The sequence below is a fragment of the Cololabis saira genome, chromosome 7, assembly GCF_033807715.1.
Source record: "Cololabis saira isolate AMF1-May2022 chromosome 7, fColSai1.1, whole genome shotgun sequence".
Lineage (NCBI taxonomy): Eukaryota > Metazoa > Chordata > Actinopteri > Beloniformes > Belonidae > Cololabis > Cololabis saira.
The window spans coordinates 24,268,756-24,285,579 of record NC_084593.1 but is presented as its reverse complement, the minus strand read 5'-3'; the positions used below and the strand labels follow the sequence as shown (position 1 = coordinate 24,285,579).

At 40.6% G+C, this 16,824-nt stretch overlaps 1 protein-coding gene across 3 annotated transcripts in view; it reads left to right on the top strand.

Moving 5' to 3' along the window:
* The window catches only part of LOC133446931 (A disintegrin and metalloproteinase with thrombospondin motifs 2-like), a 148,538-nt gene that overhangs the window by 107,748 nt on the left and 23,966 nt on the right, over positions 1 to 16,824 (top strand). For all 3 annotated transcript variants that reach the window (XM_061725153.1, XM_061725152.1, XM_061725154.1), the window contains one exon: positions 4,691 to 4,896. In XM_061725153.1, coding sequence (XP_061581137.1) covers positions 4,691 to 4,896 — 206 coding nt within the window. The remainder of the gene's footprint in view (positions 1 to 4,690; positions 4,897 to 16,824) is intronic.

The window sequence follows — 16,824 nt, the reverse complement described above, 5'->3', positions numbered from 1 at the left end:
AGACTGACTTAAAACTTAACTACAACTTAAAATGTGCTTATTTATTTTTTAGTCACATTTCCTGAGATGCAATTGCTGTTGGCTGTTTTAAACTATGTGCCTCTAAAAATAAAGACATTGATTGTCCAAAAAAGGAAACCAGTGGTTCATTATTAGGGGAACTGTCTTATTTTCTTATGTATATTTATAATTGCTCTTTAACTAAACAAAAATAAGTTTTATCCGATTACTCGATTACTAAAATATTCGATAGCTGCAGCCCTAGTCAGGAGCTTATGCAAGTTATTGCTGTGAGAGACAAAGCAGTTCTCCCTGATGCTTCACTCCCAGCTACACAGACAGACTCTTTAGAAGACAGCCATATTCTCCGTCACCTCAGAAGCTCGAAGCGGAACTCACAACACCCAAGGTCCTTCTGGTCTCCTCTCATCTCACTCTCTCATCCATCACACCCCTCAGCTCAACCTCGCACCTCCCTCAATCTCTCCCGTTCCATTTTATTCCTCTAGTTTTCTCTAAAAAAATTGTTCTAAAACAGCTGAAGCAAGAAAAAAATAAAGCGCTTGTATGCTTCCCAGCAAGGACACAGGTGTGATGAAATAAGGAGGTCTAAAACGTGAAAAGTGATCATGAACACATCAGACCTGGTAAAATACTTTTCATGCTTTTGATTGAGTTGGTTTAAGACATCCTCGTTCCTTCTGCTTATAACACAGTTGTGGTCCTGTGTTATACAATGTTGGTCTGTTGTCTTGTTCAATGTTTGCGAGGTACTGAGTTAAGAAGTTAAAAGTGAGAAGCTAACATTACATAACCAAAAGGTAAAAATATCCGGACCTGTCTGTAGAAGCAGATGGGGTGGTTATGACATCAGGCTTGTTAAAGGCAGCTATAACTAGGAAAAGCCAAGGGTTGTTGTGAAGTACACTGTCTTGAATACAGATTCTTCTGCTAACAAGCAGAATAAATGTTCGGTGCCCGTATAAAATGTTCTGTGAAACAGACAAAAGTATGCGCTGAAGAAATCTTAAATCGTTCTCTATATTATCCTGTCTCTGTGCCCCCACCTCCAGTTTTTCTGTTTCTGTGTTGGTATTCTGTCACTCACAGGAATGTGGGCAGATATGGGATAATAGTCAGACTTTCACATTAATTCCACAAGAAGCTCAGGAGCCAGTGTTAACCACGTGTTTGTTGTTTTACCCAGGAGCCCGTTGTCTTGGAAACGTTGCATAAGAGGGAGTGGGAAAGCAGGCTGCCCCTTGCTGATTGGGAGACAAGGTGGCAGATATCGCTCTCTTTCTCTCTCGTCCCCCCCCCCCCCCCCGGTTGTCTTCCATCTTGTTCTTTGTCCTCCTCTCAACACTTGCTTCAGCTGCATGTGTCAAAACACTGGAGCTCAAACTGTCTCTTCATGCCACATGTTGAATCAACTCAGCGTGAACGCACCTCCACATTAAGTTCCGGTCTCCATAACCTGCACGGTCGGTCAACCCTGCGGCTGCGCTTCGGCTAAATTAAAGCAGCTGTTGGAGCAGAGATTTATAGCCCAATCGGAAATGTTGGTGCTCAGAGTGCTGACGCACCAACACCTGTACGCGCTTTCACACAGCACCCTTTAAGCTGTGCTTGTGTGTTATGTTTGGGAAGCCTTGAAGTCTGTTAGAGTGACACTATGTTGACTCCATCGGAGCCGACAACTCCACGACTGAGGGGCTTGGCCTTCGATGCCTTCTGCATGAGCATAGAGGATAGCGCATTAGGGAGGGATGTCCTTGGCTCTGGAGACAGGACAATTTATCTTTTGTATCCTTACTTACTTCAGCCCGTCGCCTCATTTGGCATGACGAAAGAAACACAACCAGACTTTCCGCTCAATGCCTAATATAGTACAAGAATTAGGATTGTATTTCATCCACAGATATCTAAATGAACAACTCATAATCTGAAATCCTAATATGAGGAACTAATAACTTATTTTAGCAAATAAAGTACTGTATAATACATATGAACTGAAAAGGCCTCAAACTAAATGATCTGCATTTTTCAAGTATACAGTATATGCAAAGAAAAGAGCAGAGTGGCAGCCCCTTTGTGAGGGAGCTGTCCTAATCCATGTGTTTAGCAAGCACCATCTGTTCCTTTTATTCAGATGGGAGTAGAAATATTTGGTTGATTAGGAGAGAATCTGTGAAGGATAGCCACACCGTTACCAACGGTTACAAGGAACACACATGCTTGATTTGGTCAACTGGTGTCTTACAAAAGAAACTCGGAAAGCCAGACAGATCTTGAATAACTGCATGTGGATGTGAGGTCTGAAATTGTTTTATTTTAATATTTTGTTAATTTTTTGGGGAAATTGTAAAGAAGACGTGGTGTTATGAAAATACAGAGCCACAAATACTACAAGACTTTAATTTCACTGCAGTCATTTATTTTTTCGGTTTCATTTGTTGCTTTTAGAAGTTTCAAAAAGAAACAAACTGAGAGCTGATTTTAAATACATTACGGACATTTTGTCCAGTTTCTAAGTCATGCCTGGTCTCTCAGAAACTCTGTGAATGAACACTTGTTTCGTAACACAGCACTGTGCAGGTAATGTAACTGTGATCCTAACCTAAGCCTTATCTTATAAAGTCTTTGTGTGTGAAAGCATAATAAAAATCATCTGAGTGGGTGTGGATATTAGAAAAATACAGCCTCAGATGAACAACATTTAACCTTTTTCTCTTTTTCACCTCCAAACAAAATTGAAGCCAAAAAGACAAAAATAATAATAAGTGCAGATCCAGCCATACCAGCAATAACTGGACGTAATCCTGTCCTGTATGAATTTATCAACATTGTTGTCAAAGAATTTCAGCGCATTCTTCTTTTTTAACATTACAGTACTTTAGTTCATTGAGATTTTTGTGCATTCTCTTATAAACAGTTCTCTCAAGGTCCACAGTCTTCCAGTCGGGTTGTTGACGTGCCTGGAATCACTTTCTTGTTGCACAACCCAGTTTTAACCAAACTTTAGCTACTCCTAGAATATTCCAGTATACAGAAGTTGTTCAAGGTCAACACAAAACCGGCAAAGTGCAAACCCCAAATGATCACCCCTCCACCGGCATGTTCAGGAGTGGGTATGAAGTGTGTCTGATGTGCTGTGTTTGGTTTTCACCAGACCTGGCACTGGTCGTTAAAACCAAACGATGAATTTTCATCTTATCTGTCCATCTGACATTCCAGTGGTTTGTTCAAATGGAGTTTTGTGAACCGTAGTCATCTGTACATGATCTTTCTCAACTGAAAAGGCATTCTCCTGGCAGACCTGCCAAACAAACTTTACTTAGCTGGAAAACTTTGAAGTTCTGCTTTGGTTGTAGATTTTACTTCTACTTCTTGAACACTAGTTATACTTGTGGATTTTTAGATCTAGTTCCAGAACTTTCATTCTAGTTCTAGAAATCTACTTTTAATTCTAGTTATTCTAGTTATAGAACTACTAATTCTAGTTGTAGTTCCAGAAACCTAATTGTAGTTATAGAACGTTACTCCCACGGTGCGTCCGAAATGCCATACTAAACAGTATATACTAAAAAGTATACTTAAATTCGGCACACTCTTGAGTAAATATCAGTAGTATGCATTAATTCGGACGTACTATTCAGAGCGCACACGTCATTTCCTGCCGTTGGGAGGAAGTGACGTGTCACAGCAGCAGTAGCAGCACCGCTCCGCTATTTCCCGTTTATTCTGGTCGAAACAAGATGACATTATATAATATTATTATATACTAATATTATAATATTAATATTATATAATAATATTATTATACTTAATATTATACTTATGACATATACGTATCACTTAGCAACCAAACACCGCTGCATTGCATTTTCTTGCAAGTTTCTGCTGAGCTAGTGTCCATCAATCCACACTATTAAATTTCTCCGGAATGAGTATGGATAGAGCATGCTATTGAGTACGTTCTAATCTTTCTGACGCAGTAAAAAATCTCACATACTTATTTTGCATACTCATTAGGGTGGAAGTATGCAATTTCAGACGCAGCCCCAGTCTCAGTTGTGGAACTCAAGTCTACTACTAGTGGTGCCATTCTAGTGTAGTTCCAGAACTATATTTCTAGATCCAACTTTATTTCTAGTCACGGAACTCCAGGTGAATTTAGTGGGTTTGTTCAGTTCTTTGAAAGCTGTCAGCTGTCTTGAATGCTTTTCCTTCACAATTATCTTATGAAGAACATTCTGAATTATTCGTAAATTATTTTACAACCCTTTTTCATACTGATGTGAAGCAATAATCGCTTCTCGAAGAGCATTACTTATGTTTTGCCTTCTTGGTGTTGTGTTACAACACTCCTAAATGTTTTAGACCAGAAATCGTCAAAGCGTCTGAATTAATATAGGTTTGCACATCTGAAAGATAAGTAATGACTCGATTTAAAAAGGTACGTATTATTGTTCATCTGAGATTGTATTTGCCCCCACTGAAATGAGATGGGTTTTTTATTTGTATTTTTTTACACAAAAAACTCTGTGCAGTCCTGCCGTTCCACCTTCAAAACGGCACACTTTTGGTCAAGTAAAAAATTTGTTAGTCAGCTTCAACAAGTATAATCATTTCTCCACTGCAAATCTTGACTTTCCAAAACATGTGCTTGTGTGTGTTCTATCTCCAGGGGCGGATCTTGGTGGTCTGATGGATCTGGAGTCTCTGTACCGTGGCGTGGAGCAGAGTATCAACCACACACGAGCAGGGCGAGTGCGCAGACAGAGTCTTGACAGAGCCTACAACATTGAGGTGCTTCTGGGTGTCGATGACTCCGTGGTCCAGTTTCATGGGAAGGAACATGTGCAAAAGTACCTGCTAACACTCATGAACATTGTAAGTACAACTCCTATAAGTATAAAAACAAACGTGTGTGTATACCTGGGCAGAAGGAAATGAACGCTAGTAATGTACACACACCATAGACAGGTTCCCAAGTATTTGAAACGTAATGTTTTTTCTCGCTGTAAAAACTGATTAAATGACAAAATATGTCCATTTGAGCTAAATGGAAAGTCACAGAGAGGTCAAGGGAAGAAGGTGACACAGACACAAATACACTCAACACACACACAGCTCCTGCACGAAGATTCAATTCCCTTCCTACATGTTCTCATCCAGCAATCAGCCGCAGGTAATCCTTTCTTCTTTATCTGAATATGATGAGATTTCAATTGTGTATAAGTGTCTATGTATGTTGAGCCGCTTGTGCTGAAGGGGCTCCTACGTATTATTTCGTCAGGCTTTGTGTCATGTCCTCATTCATTGTGTGCGTGGGTGTATGTGTGTGCGTGAGAAAGAAAAAATTGCAGAAACAGCAGGTAGTGTGCTCCGGGCCACAACAACACTTAGCAGTCACACTCCCAGGTGTTGGTACTGTGTGTGTGTGTGTGTGTGTGTGTGTGTGTGTGTGTGTGTGTGTGTGTGTGTGTGTGTGTGTGTGTGTGTGTGTGTGTGTGTGTGTGTGTGTGTGTGTGTGTGTGTGTGTACATGAGCTTCTGTGCACACACGCACAACTTTACAGTGCCGACTTTAATCTTCACAAATTAAACCTGTTGTGAGAAGGTTTTTGTTTTTTGTATGATATTTATTTTTTTAGCATGCATGCATTTGTATGTGAGCGTGCATCTGTTTGCTTTTGCTTGTACTGCGACCAACTGCGTGCAGAACTAACCTCCGACTGTTGAGCAGGTGCGAGCACTGAGCAGCAAATCCTACCACACATCTTTGTCTCACTTCTGTGCTTGAGAAAGAACAAGAGCCGCCGTGCTCCCTGCCTCCCTTTTTAGATATTTGTTAGACAATATAGGAGAAGGGAATATGCAGCCCTGTCACAGCCCCCCTTTAATCTGTGGAAAAGAGTTGGAGAGAAAGAGGGAGAAGGAGTATTTTTAACAGCACATTCAGAATAAATTACTGACAACCAGATAAACAGAAATAAATAAATAAGGGCTTCCTCCCACGCGTGGCATCTGGGCGACTTTCTTCTTAAAAGTTTGCGATGCTCACTTCAGGATGGGTGTGCTCCTGTCTCACTCGCTGCTTCTCTGGAGTTCTCTCCCTCTCCCAGGATCTCAGCAGCACTGCTTGATCGCACTGTTGCTCCTCCCCGATTTGGATAGTTTATAGCAGCAAATCCTCAATGATGTGGAAAAACTTTTTAAGTATAGTGTTAGTCATAAAGGTTTCCGAGCACTCTATAAAATGCACATTTACGATAAGGAGAGATCTCTAAAGAGAGATCTCTAAAGCTGCATAACTGCACAGTAAAGACTGAAAGCTTTTATTATTTTACATTCTGTCTATACTGTAGCCAAACTCTGAAGAGCTGACACTTTTACATTGTAGTTACAATTCAATTATGCAATGTATAAACTTAAAATTGCTGTTTAAACAGCTCCAACTCGTCTACTTCAAATAGTGACAGTGACAGTATTTACATGCTGTTTGAAAGGAGATTTTTTAAGCAAATTGCAATTCTTTCCTAAATCCAACCAAGCAGTGTCAGAACCGTAATAGGGATTATAAGAGAGTTCATCCAGAACAAAGTGACTAAACAATTGTCTCATAGTGAAGTGTATGTACCTCAGGCTCCAAAACCAAGGTCTCACAGCTAACTGTGCGTCAGCCCTGTTTACATCTGGCTCCATTCTGAGCGATCCAATTCCACAGGTGGGCCGGCCTTAAGTATAGGTGGAAGCCACCTGTGATGCATTCGAGGACGCTTTAAGATCTAATCACTCAAGTCACACTCAGAGGTGTCTGGGCTGCATGTAGCCACATTCTTTCAGCAGTGTGGGATCCTATCATGAGTTGGCACTCAAGATGAACGGGGGACACATGTTAATGTCAGGTGTGAACGGATGTGCTTACACCTGGCCACATCTTATCAGATGTTACCAGGTCTAAACAGGACCTTCATTTCTTCACATGACCCGCTTTCTGCGTGTTTCTTTGGTGTTGATAAAACACACACGTATCCGTGGAGTGTTTGCCGCCAGTGCTAAATGTTCCTCCGGCTAGTTCATCACAGCTAATGTGATAAATGTATGGCTTTCATCACAGAGCTCTAAAACAGAAGCTCTTTATAGGATGATGGCTTGTCCGGGTGAAAAAAAAAGATATGATGAATGGCTTTTGGACTGATTTTTTTAGGCTTTTCTGAAACTCTGATGTAGCCTGGCAAAATAGAGTCCATGGTTAGAGTGACGTTGCAAGTTGTGCAAGAATCTCACTTCCACAAAATGCAGAGGCGTCATAAGGGTGATCGTGTGACACCACCTCTAGGAAGACCATTCACAACGCTTTATGTAATTACCCAATCAGCATAAAGCATAAAGCCATGCCGTAAGCGGTCTCGCCCCATCCAGGGCAATTTTAGCTAAGTTGAACATCATACAAGATCTCCCCCATGTTATGTATTGTCAGTCTTTTCACATCTCAGGCATTTCAACGCAATTTCTATTGTTTCCAGGAGGGCTCGCAGAAACGTGCTTATGTCATACGTACTATTGCACCAGCAGGCCAGTGACGTCAATGCCAGCATCACTAATAAGGGGTTATTAACTGCAAAGGTCCTGTTATTCCACATGGTACCACCATAAGGACTGAAATTGTTTGTCAATCAACTCTTTCAGTAATAAAGAAAATATTTAGCCGATTTTGTTTCATCTGTAATTTTTTAACATCATAGTCACATTGTAACTAATGAATTCAATTAATAAATGATTCACAATCGACAGCTGGAAACCTATTTGTTATACTAATGTGACCACAGTGTGTATATATATATATATATATATATATATATATATATATATATATATATATATATATATATATATATATATATATATATATATAAACATTATATAACAATATTATACGGATGGATGGATGGATGGATGGATGGATGGATGGATGGATGGATGGATGGATGGATGGATGGATGGATGGATGGATGGATGGATGGATGGATGGATGGATGGATGGTGAAACAGACAGATAAATAGAGAACATTACCAACACCAGCACCCGCTGGGATTTTTTTCACTGATAAAAAGTAACAACATCCTGGTAGTGGGACTAAAAAATTACTTCCACCTATTTCCTGTGATTATAGATTATAAATATATGTGGTTTGTAGAAACATAAAGTAGTATATGTTAGGACCCTTGTTACTAAGTTATACATTGTTTTTTTTTGCCTAGAATACATGACTAAGTTATTACTTTCCACTGTTGTGCAATTTGCTGACTTGAATTGTTGTTTTAGGGCGAGCGCCATTTACAGAGACTTTAGTCTTCATGCAGGTAGCACAGGTTCGAGTCCCGGCCTGTCGCTCTTTACTGCATGTCTCACGTTCAGCATCTGTTGTGTAGCCATGTAAATTATAAAAAAGGGGGGGGCTTGTCTTTGCTTTGCTTTATGCTTTTAAATAACGATTATTTTCACATGCATGTTTTTAATGGCTCTCTGCATCTTCCTCCTTTTGCGTCTTTTATCTCTGTTTTTCCTTCCTGTCTGTTTCAATGACTACTGAAATGAGCTACGGGTCAAAGTGGATCATCTGTATGTGTGTGTATGTTTGTGTGTGTCGAGGACAGGGTCCTTTCTGTTTTTGGCAGGACATCAAAGCCCTCCCACAAAAAACCATTAAGTCCTTTCAAAAGTTCAGCAAAGTTCAGCAGGAGTGTCGAAATCTGTGTGTACATTAATTTAAATGTGTTTTGGTAAGTCTTCCCTGCTTCCCACTCCTTTCCCATGTATCTTAATACTTTTTTTATTCAGTTACGTTTCCATTGTTATTTTTATGCGTGAATACATTATCTTTACACATAATTTGATACAGTGAACAAGATTAGAAAAGAAACAGGAGAAGTGTAAACAAAAACTCAGCGCGTGGTACTAGAGTGTTGTAGTGACAACGGCGTGTTAAATACTGTGACATATACTGTGTACTGTGTCCGTAATGCTGTAATCTTCCTAAACATAACGATGATAGATGTTGTTACCCGTGGCGATCTGTCTGTCTGCCTGTCTCGCTCATCCATTAAGGGAAACATTTAGAGGGTGCAGCAAAGTGTTAATCACTTTCTGCTTGTATATTAATAGTTGAGGCTGAAAGTGTGTGTGTGTGTGTGTGTGTGTGTGTGTGTGTGTGTGTGTGTGTGTGTGTGTGTGTGTGTGTGTGTGTGTGTGTGTGTGTGTGTGTGTGTGTGTGTGTGTGTGTGTGTGTGTGTGTGTACGTACGTGCGTCCATTCTTCATGTTGATGAGACCTTATGTGCACTTTGTCAGCACCTTTATTTCTCTAACGTGTAATAACCCTCATTTGTGTAAAAGGTGTTGCAGATTGTTATGTTGGGTTTTGTTTTTTTCCAAGGAGCCAACGAAAAGTAATTTAATGAAAAGTAAAACTCATATTCTGCACTGGTGGGAAGAGCTGGGAAAGGAGCTGTAGTCTAGGTAATTATCAGACTCCTTGTTCCTTGGAAGGGCCATCGATGCTTAGTTAAATACTCTCAAATTCTAGGTTTCAGCTGAAATTGTTTTTCCAGGCATGTTGACAGAAAGATGTAGAAAATCTGTCCAATTAATGTAATACTCTAGCCAGATTTTATTTGATGACTCAGTTCTGTCTCATCAACAGCTGAGTGTGTTTTTAGTTCTTTTTTTTCTTTTACTTGTTTCTTGGTTAAATTGTATTTCTTATTTCAGTAAATGAAGTCCACTTTTTACAATAAGCTGATTACAACACTAGAGATCAAATAATAAAGCTCCCGGACCATATCATTGTTATTATAAAATTAGATTATACCTTATGTAACTCCCAATGAAAGTACTCCTGCTGCTCATCGTTAGTCTTATAAATGATATGAAAATTAAAGAATGAGTTTTGCTGCTGGACTAACTACACTTGTCAACCTGTGAATGAGGTTCCAGCAGTTTACGAAGAGATTAAAAATAGTGTCCTTCACTGCGATAGACTCGTCTTTTGTTCATGGATTTCAGTCTGAGCTGTCCATACTTTTTCTCTGTCTTGTAACATTTATATTATTGAGTGGTCTTATTCTTTTTCTTGAACTTATTGTTTGACTGTGTCACTAGAATTTTAAAGGCACACTATTGGCACTTTTCCACTAGTACCTACTCGTCTCTACTCATCTCAACTCAGGCCTGGTTTCTTTTCCATAACAGTTAAGCACCTGGAGCAGAAGTAGGTGGGATTGGAGCGAAGCTGCTGTGACGTATTTGATTGTGTGATCTAAACAGAGAAGACAACAACACTAAAGATGAAGAACCTGGAGGAGATGATATATGTGCTGCTGGGTCTGTGGCTTGTGTTCGATGTCAAATTTAAACAAGAGAATGAGAGAAGCTTCAAGCACCAACGCTTTTTAATTTTTTTTTAGTTTATCTCGGCGCTGCTGAAAAGTCCGTTGGTAGCCGCGAGCAGCTATGAAGTGACAGAGCTCCTGGTGGATCTGGTCGTTCCTTATCGCCCATATAGATCCCTTTTTAATTCTCTCCTCAGCCACCAGGTTTATGATCATCTGCACCTCAGAGTTGGATCACCAAACTGACTTTTGCGCTGTCATTGCCTGTCAAATAAAATGAACAAGAAGCCATCAGAGTCGCTTTGCTAATATCCGCATCCTGACTCAGACGTCTGACTCCAACCCCCTGACCAATCGTTGACGTGTGGTTTAATGACGTCAGATACAGCCCGACTCAGCCAGCTTAGAACCTCGGCAGAGTAAAAGCATCTACTCGGTACGGGTAGACCCCTAGTGGGAAAGCGTCAAACCGAGTAGGTACTAGTGGAAAAGCGCCATATGTAACAATACCACTCCAGACTGAATGTGGGCGGCATATCATGAGAACTAGTGTCAGCTCCTAGCGTAAGTCACAATGAAGTGAACTGTAAATACAAAACGGTGCAACAACTAGCATTATAGCCGTAGTATGATTATTTGCATATACTACCTGCAGTTGTTTATCCTATTCCTATATGAGTTATCTCCTTTGTGTAAACCCCAAATCACTTGACTTTGTCATCCAACTGGTCTCCAAACCACTTTTGTCAAAAAAACATGCAAAAAATGTGTGCAAGCTGTTTGTGCAGTGATGTGTACAGAAGATGAACGAAGAAAGAAAAGACAAAGAACATGGGTGAAAGAATGAATTGGCAGATATGGGCAGCAGGGATTGTGTCTGCTGCAAAAAGCAGGGTATGAGTCAAATATCATTGGCAACAGCTTATGATGACGCAACAAGGAAAATCACCATTAGACATTTGAATTATAACTTTAATTCATATAATTAGAAAGTTACTGATTCATAACATTTGTCACACATATAGCTACATAAGAAAACACATGTTTTAATAGTTTAACATGTCCATACTGTTAGGTTTTGTGTTGGTAAACAGATCTCTGTAAGTCCAGGGGTCTGTTTTTTGAGGAACTTTTTATTGGCCTATTAGTCTCTGCGTTATACATCTAGCTCTTTGCAAATGCCATCGTTCATGATGAAAAAAAGCCAAAGTTAGGCTGAAGGGAGGTTTCAGTGTCTCTGCATATGTGTGAACATGCAAATTTGTTTCTCTTCAAAGAAGAATTCAGGGTGCCAAGGTATGCTCAAAGTCAAGTGCTCTTAATAGCCCTTTTTCCAAGGAAGTAAGTGGCTTGGATCAGGCAAAATGCAGACTGACCCACCCATGTCCATTTCATGCAAGCTCACACAGCCCACAGCCCCCATACATGATGGTTATGTATATATATATATATATATATTTCCACTGATGGCACATGAGTTGTCGTCCTTCCTTACTTCTGTTCCACATGACAGTCAAAAGGCAGTGTAAAAAACATTACCCAAACAAGATGCTTAATGAAATATTAACTCCATCTACCCAGGAGGTACACCCACTTCATCAGGGTTAACACCATGCAGAGAAGCATGCAAGCTCTTGGTTATACCTACGATTGATTTAGAATCAACCATTGACCTGACATCTTTTAACCTAATAAATTAACTTAGTATGCATGTATTAGGACTGTGGAAGGAAACAATATCACACAAACCCACACATGCATAAAGACAACTTGCAAGCTCCATGCAGAAAGGCCCCAGTTGCCATTGGGACCAGGAAAATTCTTGCTGCGGGGCAGTGGTGCTACACTTTGTAATAGTCAGCTCTGGGGCCATGTAAATCAGAGCGCTGTATACAGAGCAGTTGTATGACATATCAAAATCTCAAACTTCCGGCACAATTTCTTTCTTAATTGGTCACACACTGGTGAGGAACCCTTTTTGCACTTCATAATGCACATGAACCCCCTTTAGCATAATTTTTCATTATGCAGACATAACATCAGTCTCTAAATAGATGTGACTGCAACTCCAAACAAAAAAGAAACGTTCAACATCTAGGAAGTGTTGTCTACTTCTTACAGTCTCCAACCAAACTAAGTTTGGATTTGCACCTCATTTCTCTCTTATAGTACCTTTCAATTACTTTATGGTGCTATGTTACACATTAACATGATGGAGCTGCTTGCACAGATGAATTAAAAACAGCTTCAGCAAATGTCATTGTCCATCTGAAGAAAAGATGCACTGCCCAACTTAAACATGAACAGATAGAGTTTTCTGAATCCAGGCAAATATTGGGTAAATGATAGACAAAAGATGTACAATAGATGAATTTACTGGAGGTTCAATGGGTTTCTGTTAAAAAAGAGTCAAGTGAGTGTCTTTATAGTTTCTGACTTTCCTAAAGCTCTCTGTTCCATCGTGACATTTCTGTCCGACTTGTTGAGTCTGATTCTGGCAGTTACAGCTACTGATCACTCAAGACTTACTTCATTATTGGCTGTAAGTACAGTCATTTGTTGGCAATTTTAATAAATGGAGCACTGATCCTGTTGCAGCTGCAACTCCACTGATGAGACTTTTTGTTTCCATTCATTACATGCCAGCTGAACTGTTTCATTTTGTATTAATTGAGAAACCACTCAACCACCGCTATTGGATGGGGAAGCATTATTGAATTGAGTATTGTTATCAGCGGAAGCGATACTGTAGATATTTTTTGGAAGAACGTGGTGCAGGGGGTTTCACACCAAAGACAGACAAGGACCAGTAACGAGTCCAAAACCCAGAATTTGTGATGTTATTGGCTTGAATTACTATATAGGTATGGGGCTGGCCTGCCTGAGGTCCTAACCTGTTCACAACAGGGGATGTGTGGAAGGTTTTTAAATGAAAATGTGACAATATGATGGTCTTGTTCTGCTGCACATCTTAAGATGCATTAATAGAAAGAATAGAGCAAAATAACAACTGAAATGAAGAATTCTTTGGTATCTTTGTTGCCATAACACCTTTCTAAGTACAAAGCAGGGAAAGTTTTACTGTCCCTACTTTCTCTTGAATGTGTTGAAGACCTGATTCACTCAGAAAGACTGTGTGTTTTCACAGTGTGCTGGTGGTCGTTTCAAAAGTAATATTGTAATATCTGAAATATTTGTCCTCAAATATGTGTCCAGTCACACATACAGTTTACATGACCCAGAGACGACCCTGGCTCCCTTTGTGTAGCAGGTGATGTACACCCTGGATGGATCTGGATAGGTTGCCTGTCCATCCCTGGCTCACACTTCAAATCTCATAAAGGAAAAAAACATACATGTGATCACTGTCTTTGCTTGGGCTTTCCAGAATAATTAAAAGACACATAAAACCACGATCCAGTGATGCAATGATGCTTGTAACTCCAAGTATCGCTCATCTTTTCTTATATAATCTGATGTTTCATGCAAAGATGAACGTCCAAAAGTTCTAACCAGTGTTGCAGCTTTTCATCATGACGTTTTTCCAACTTGTAAAAGCGCAGAGGCCCGTTAAAATGTCTTGATGTAAAAAGCAGCTTCCACTGAAACCTGTTAATGTTATTGTCACTTTATTTCACTACATTAGCAGATAAAATGCTGAAAACTTACAGATGTTCCTATAATTACTCAAAGAACATGAAACACAGAAAATCAAATGTAATTTTTATTTTTTTTGAGGGGGGGATTGCAAACCTGTCTCTCCTTTGTGCACCAGACATGTTTATATACTGATGTAATGAAGGAATTTGTTTCAGACAGTTTGTCATTAATAAATGAGAATACAGACTTTAAAGGGGACCTATTAGCATCTAATAACTATTTTAAACAGGCCTTGAATGTCTTAAAAACAAGCTTTTGATTGTTTTTGCTAAATAAATTAGAAATTCAGCCTCTGAGCCGTGTCTTTATCATCCCATTCTCTAACCTCATTATCTATGCAGGATTCTGAGTGGGCGGGGCTATGATAATGAGGCTCTGTGCTGATTGGCTGCCTGAATGACGCAATACACCGCTACGAAAAAATGGCGGAAGCTCCGGCCAGCGGAGTTAGTTGTGGGCGTCGTTTCACGCATCGGAGGACAACCTATGTAAATTGCATTTTCGTTACGTAACGACAGGAGCAGAATCTGAACGGCTCGTAGAAGCCACATCACACTGGACGGCTCATCCGGGCGGCTGTACAGACACTGCAGAATTTGGTTGCTTTCCTCCTTCTCTGAGTTGGCAGGCTGAGGGGAGACCACTTTATATATGTTAAAGCAAGAGAAAACGTGTTTTTTCATAATAGGTCCCCTTTAAGTAATATCACTGCACACTTTCCTGAATAAGAGGCAGGGATTTCCAACTTTACGCTACACATAAAAAGAGCATAATCTTGCTTTAGAGCTCTTTTTTTCATAAAAAGTAGTTCTCTACAACTTCATAATTCATGTTTTCTAAGAATGCATCATTTCCATTCCTTTTAAAGCTCTTTCTCTTTTCCCCCTTTCCCTCTGTGCTTCGTCTCCCCCTCTGCGCTCAGCTTCTTCTCTCCTCTTCTGCCTCTGTGTCTATTCGTAGCATTTCTCAACTCTCCCTCATACCATTCTCCTGCTGCATGCCTCTGCAGTTTTGGTCCTTATCTCAGTACCTTTGTGTGTGTACAGTTTGCGTGTGTGCTTTTCTCTGCAGCGTGTCCATCAGCCATCTCATTATAGCTGTCTGTTTTTACATCCCTTTGCCTCATTAAGCACCAAACACAGCCTCTGAGGACAGCAGGGCTTGACTTCAGTGCCAATTTACCCCTCTTGCTCTCTCTGTGTGTGTGTGTGTGTGTGTGTGTGTGTGTGTGTGTGTGTGTGTGTGTGTGTGTGTGTGTGTGTGTGTGTGTGTGTGTGTGTGTGTGTGTGTGTGTGTGTGTGTGTGTGTGTGTGTGTGTGTGTGTGTGTGTGTGTGCCAGTAGAGTGCTCTCTAATCTCCCTTGTCACACATTACCTTGTTTCTTTGCATGAGGAACCTTCCATCCTTTACATCTTCAGCTCCTTTTCGTATATGCTCAGAGTTACACTTTCCTAAATATTGTTTTAGTTCCTTCCCCTCTTCCCATGTGTTGCTGACAGGAAACTTCAGTCCAATCGTTCTTACACTTCCATTTCTAATAGGGGACATTTCAAAGTGAGTATATTGTTTTGTAACCAAAGAATTGAGCTCAAACCATAAAGCAATTTCAAAAGAAAGAAAGCTTTATGAAAACAAAATTTCTGAATAAAAACTGTAAAGGAATATCTTTTTCGTGGTGTGAGCTCTCCTTCAGAAAATCACACGCCACCATTTATATTGTTTGTAGTAATAGTCTCAGCTCAGGGGCTGAACAAAAAATGGGAAACCACAGATGAGTTATAACAATAAATAAGATTATTTTACAGCACAGACAGGAAATCAAGTATGACAAAACCAAACAAAATCAAACAAACCTCCCTAGGGAGGCGTCCAGTAGCATCCGGTACAGATGCCCAAGCCACCTCAGCTGACTCCTCTCAATGTGAAGGAGTAGCGGCTCGACTCCGAGCTCCTCCCGGGTGACCGAACTCCTCACCCTATCTCTAAGGGAGAGTCCAGCCACCCTGCAGAGAAAACTCATCTCGGCCACTCTGCGATCTTATCCTTTCGGTCATTACCCAAAGTTCATGACCATAGGTGAGGGTAGGGGCGTAGATTGACCGGTAAATCGAGAGCTTCGGCTTTCAACTCAGCTCCTTCTTCACCACAACGGTCTGGTACACCGACCGCATAACTGCGGACGCTGCACCGATCCGTCTGTCAATCTCCTGCTCCATCGTTCCCTCGCTCGTGAACAAGACCCCGAGATAATTAAACTCTTTCAATTGAGACGGGACATCTGCACCTTCCTGAAGAAGGCACGCCACCTTTTTCCGGTGGAGAATCATGGTCTCGGATTTGGAGGTGCTGATTCTCATCCCAGCCGCTTTGCGCTCGGCTTCAAACCGCCCCAACACATATTAAAGGTCCCGGTTTGATGAAGCCAACAGGACAACATCATCTGCAAAAGGCAGAGATGAAATCTTGTGGTTCCCAAACTGGATCCCCTCCGGCCCCTGGCTACGCCTAGAAATCCTGTCCATAAAGATTATGAACAGAAGCGGTGACAAAGGGCAGCCCTGCCCGAGTCCAACATGCACTGGAAACTAGGGATGTCCCGATCAGGTTTTTTTGCCCCCGAGTCCGAGTCCGAGTCCTTTGATTTTGAGGACTTGCCGATACCGAGTCCCGATCCGATACTTTTATAAAACAATAAAAAATGAAGAAGAGAAAAGAAAATTATGCAGGATGACCCTTTTATTATATTTTAACATGTGTACTGTAAA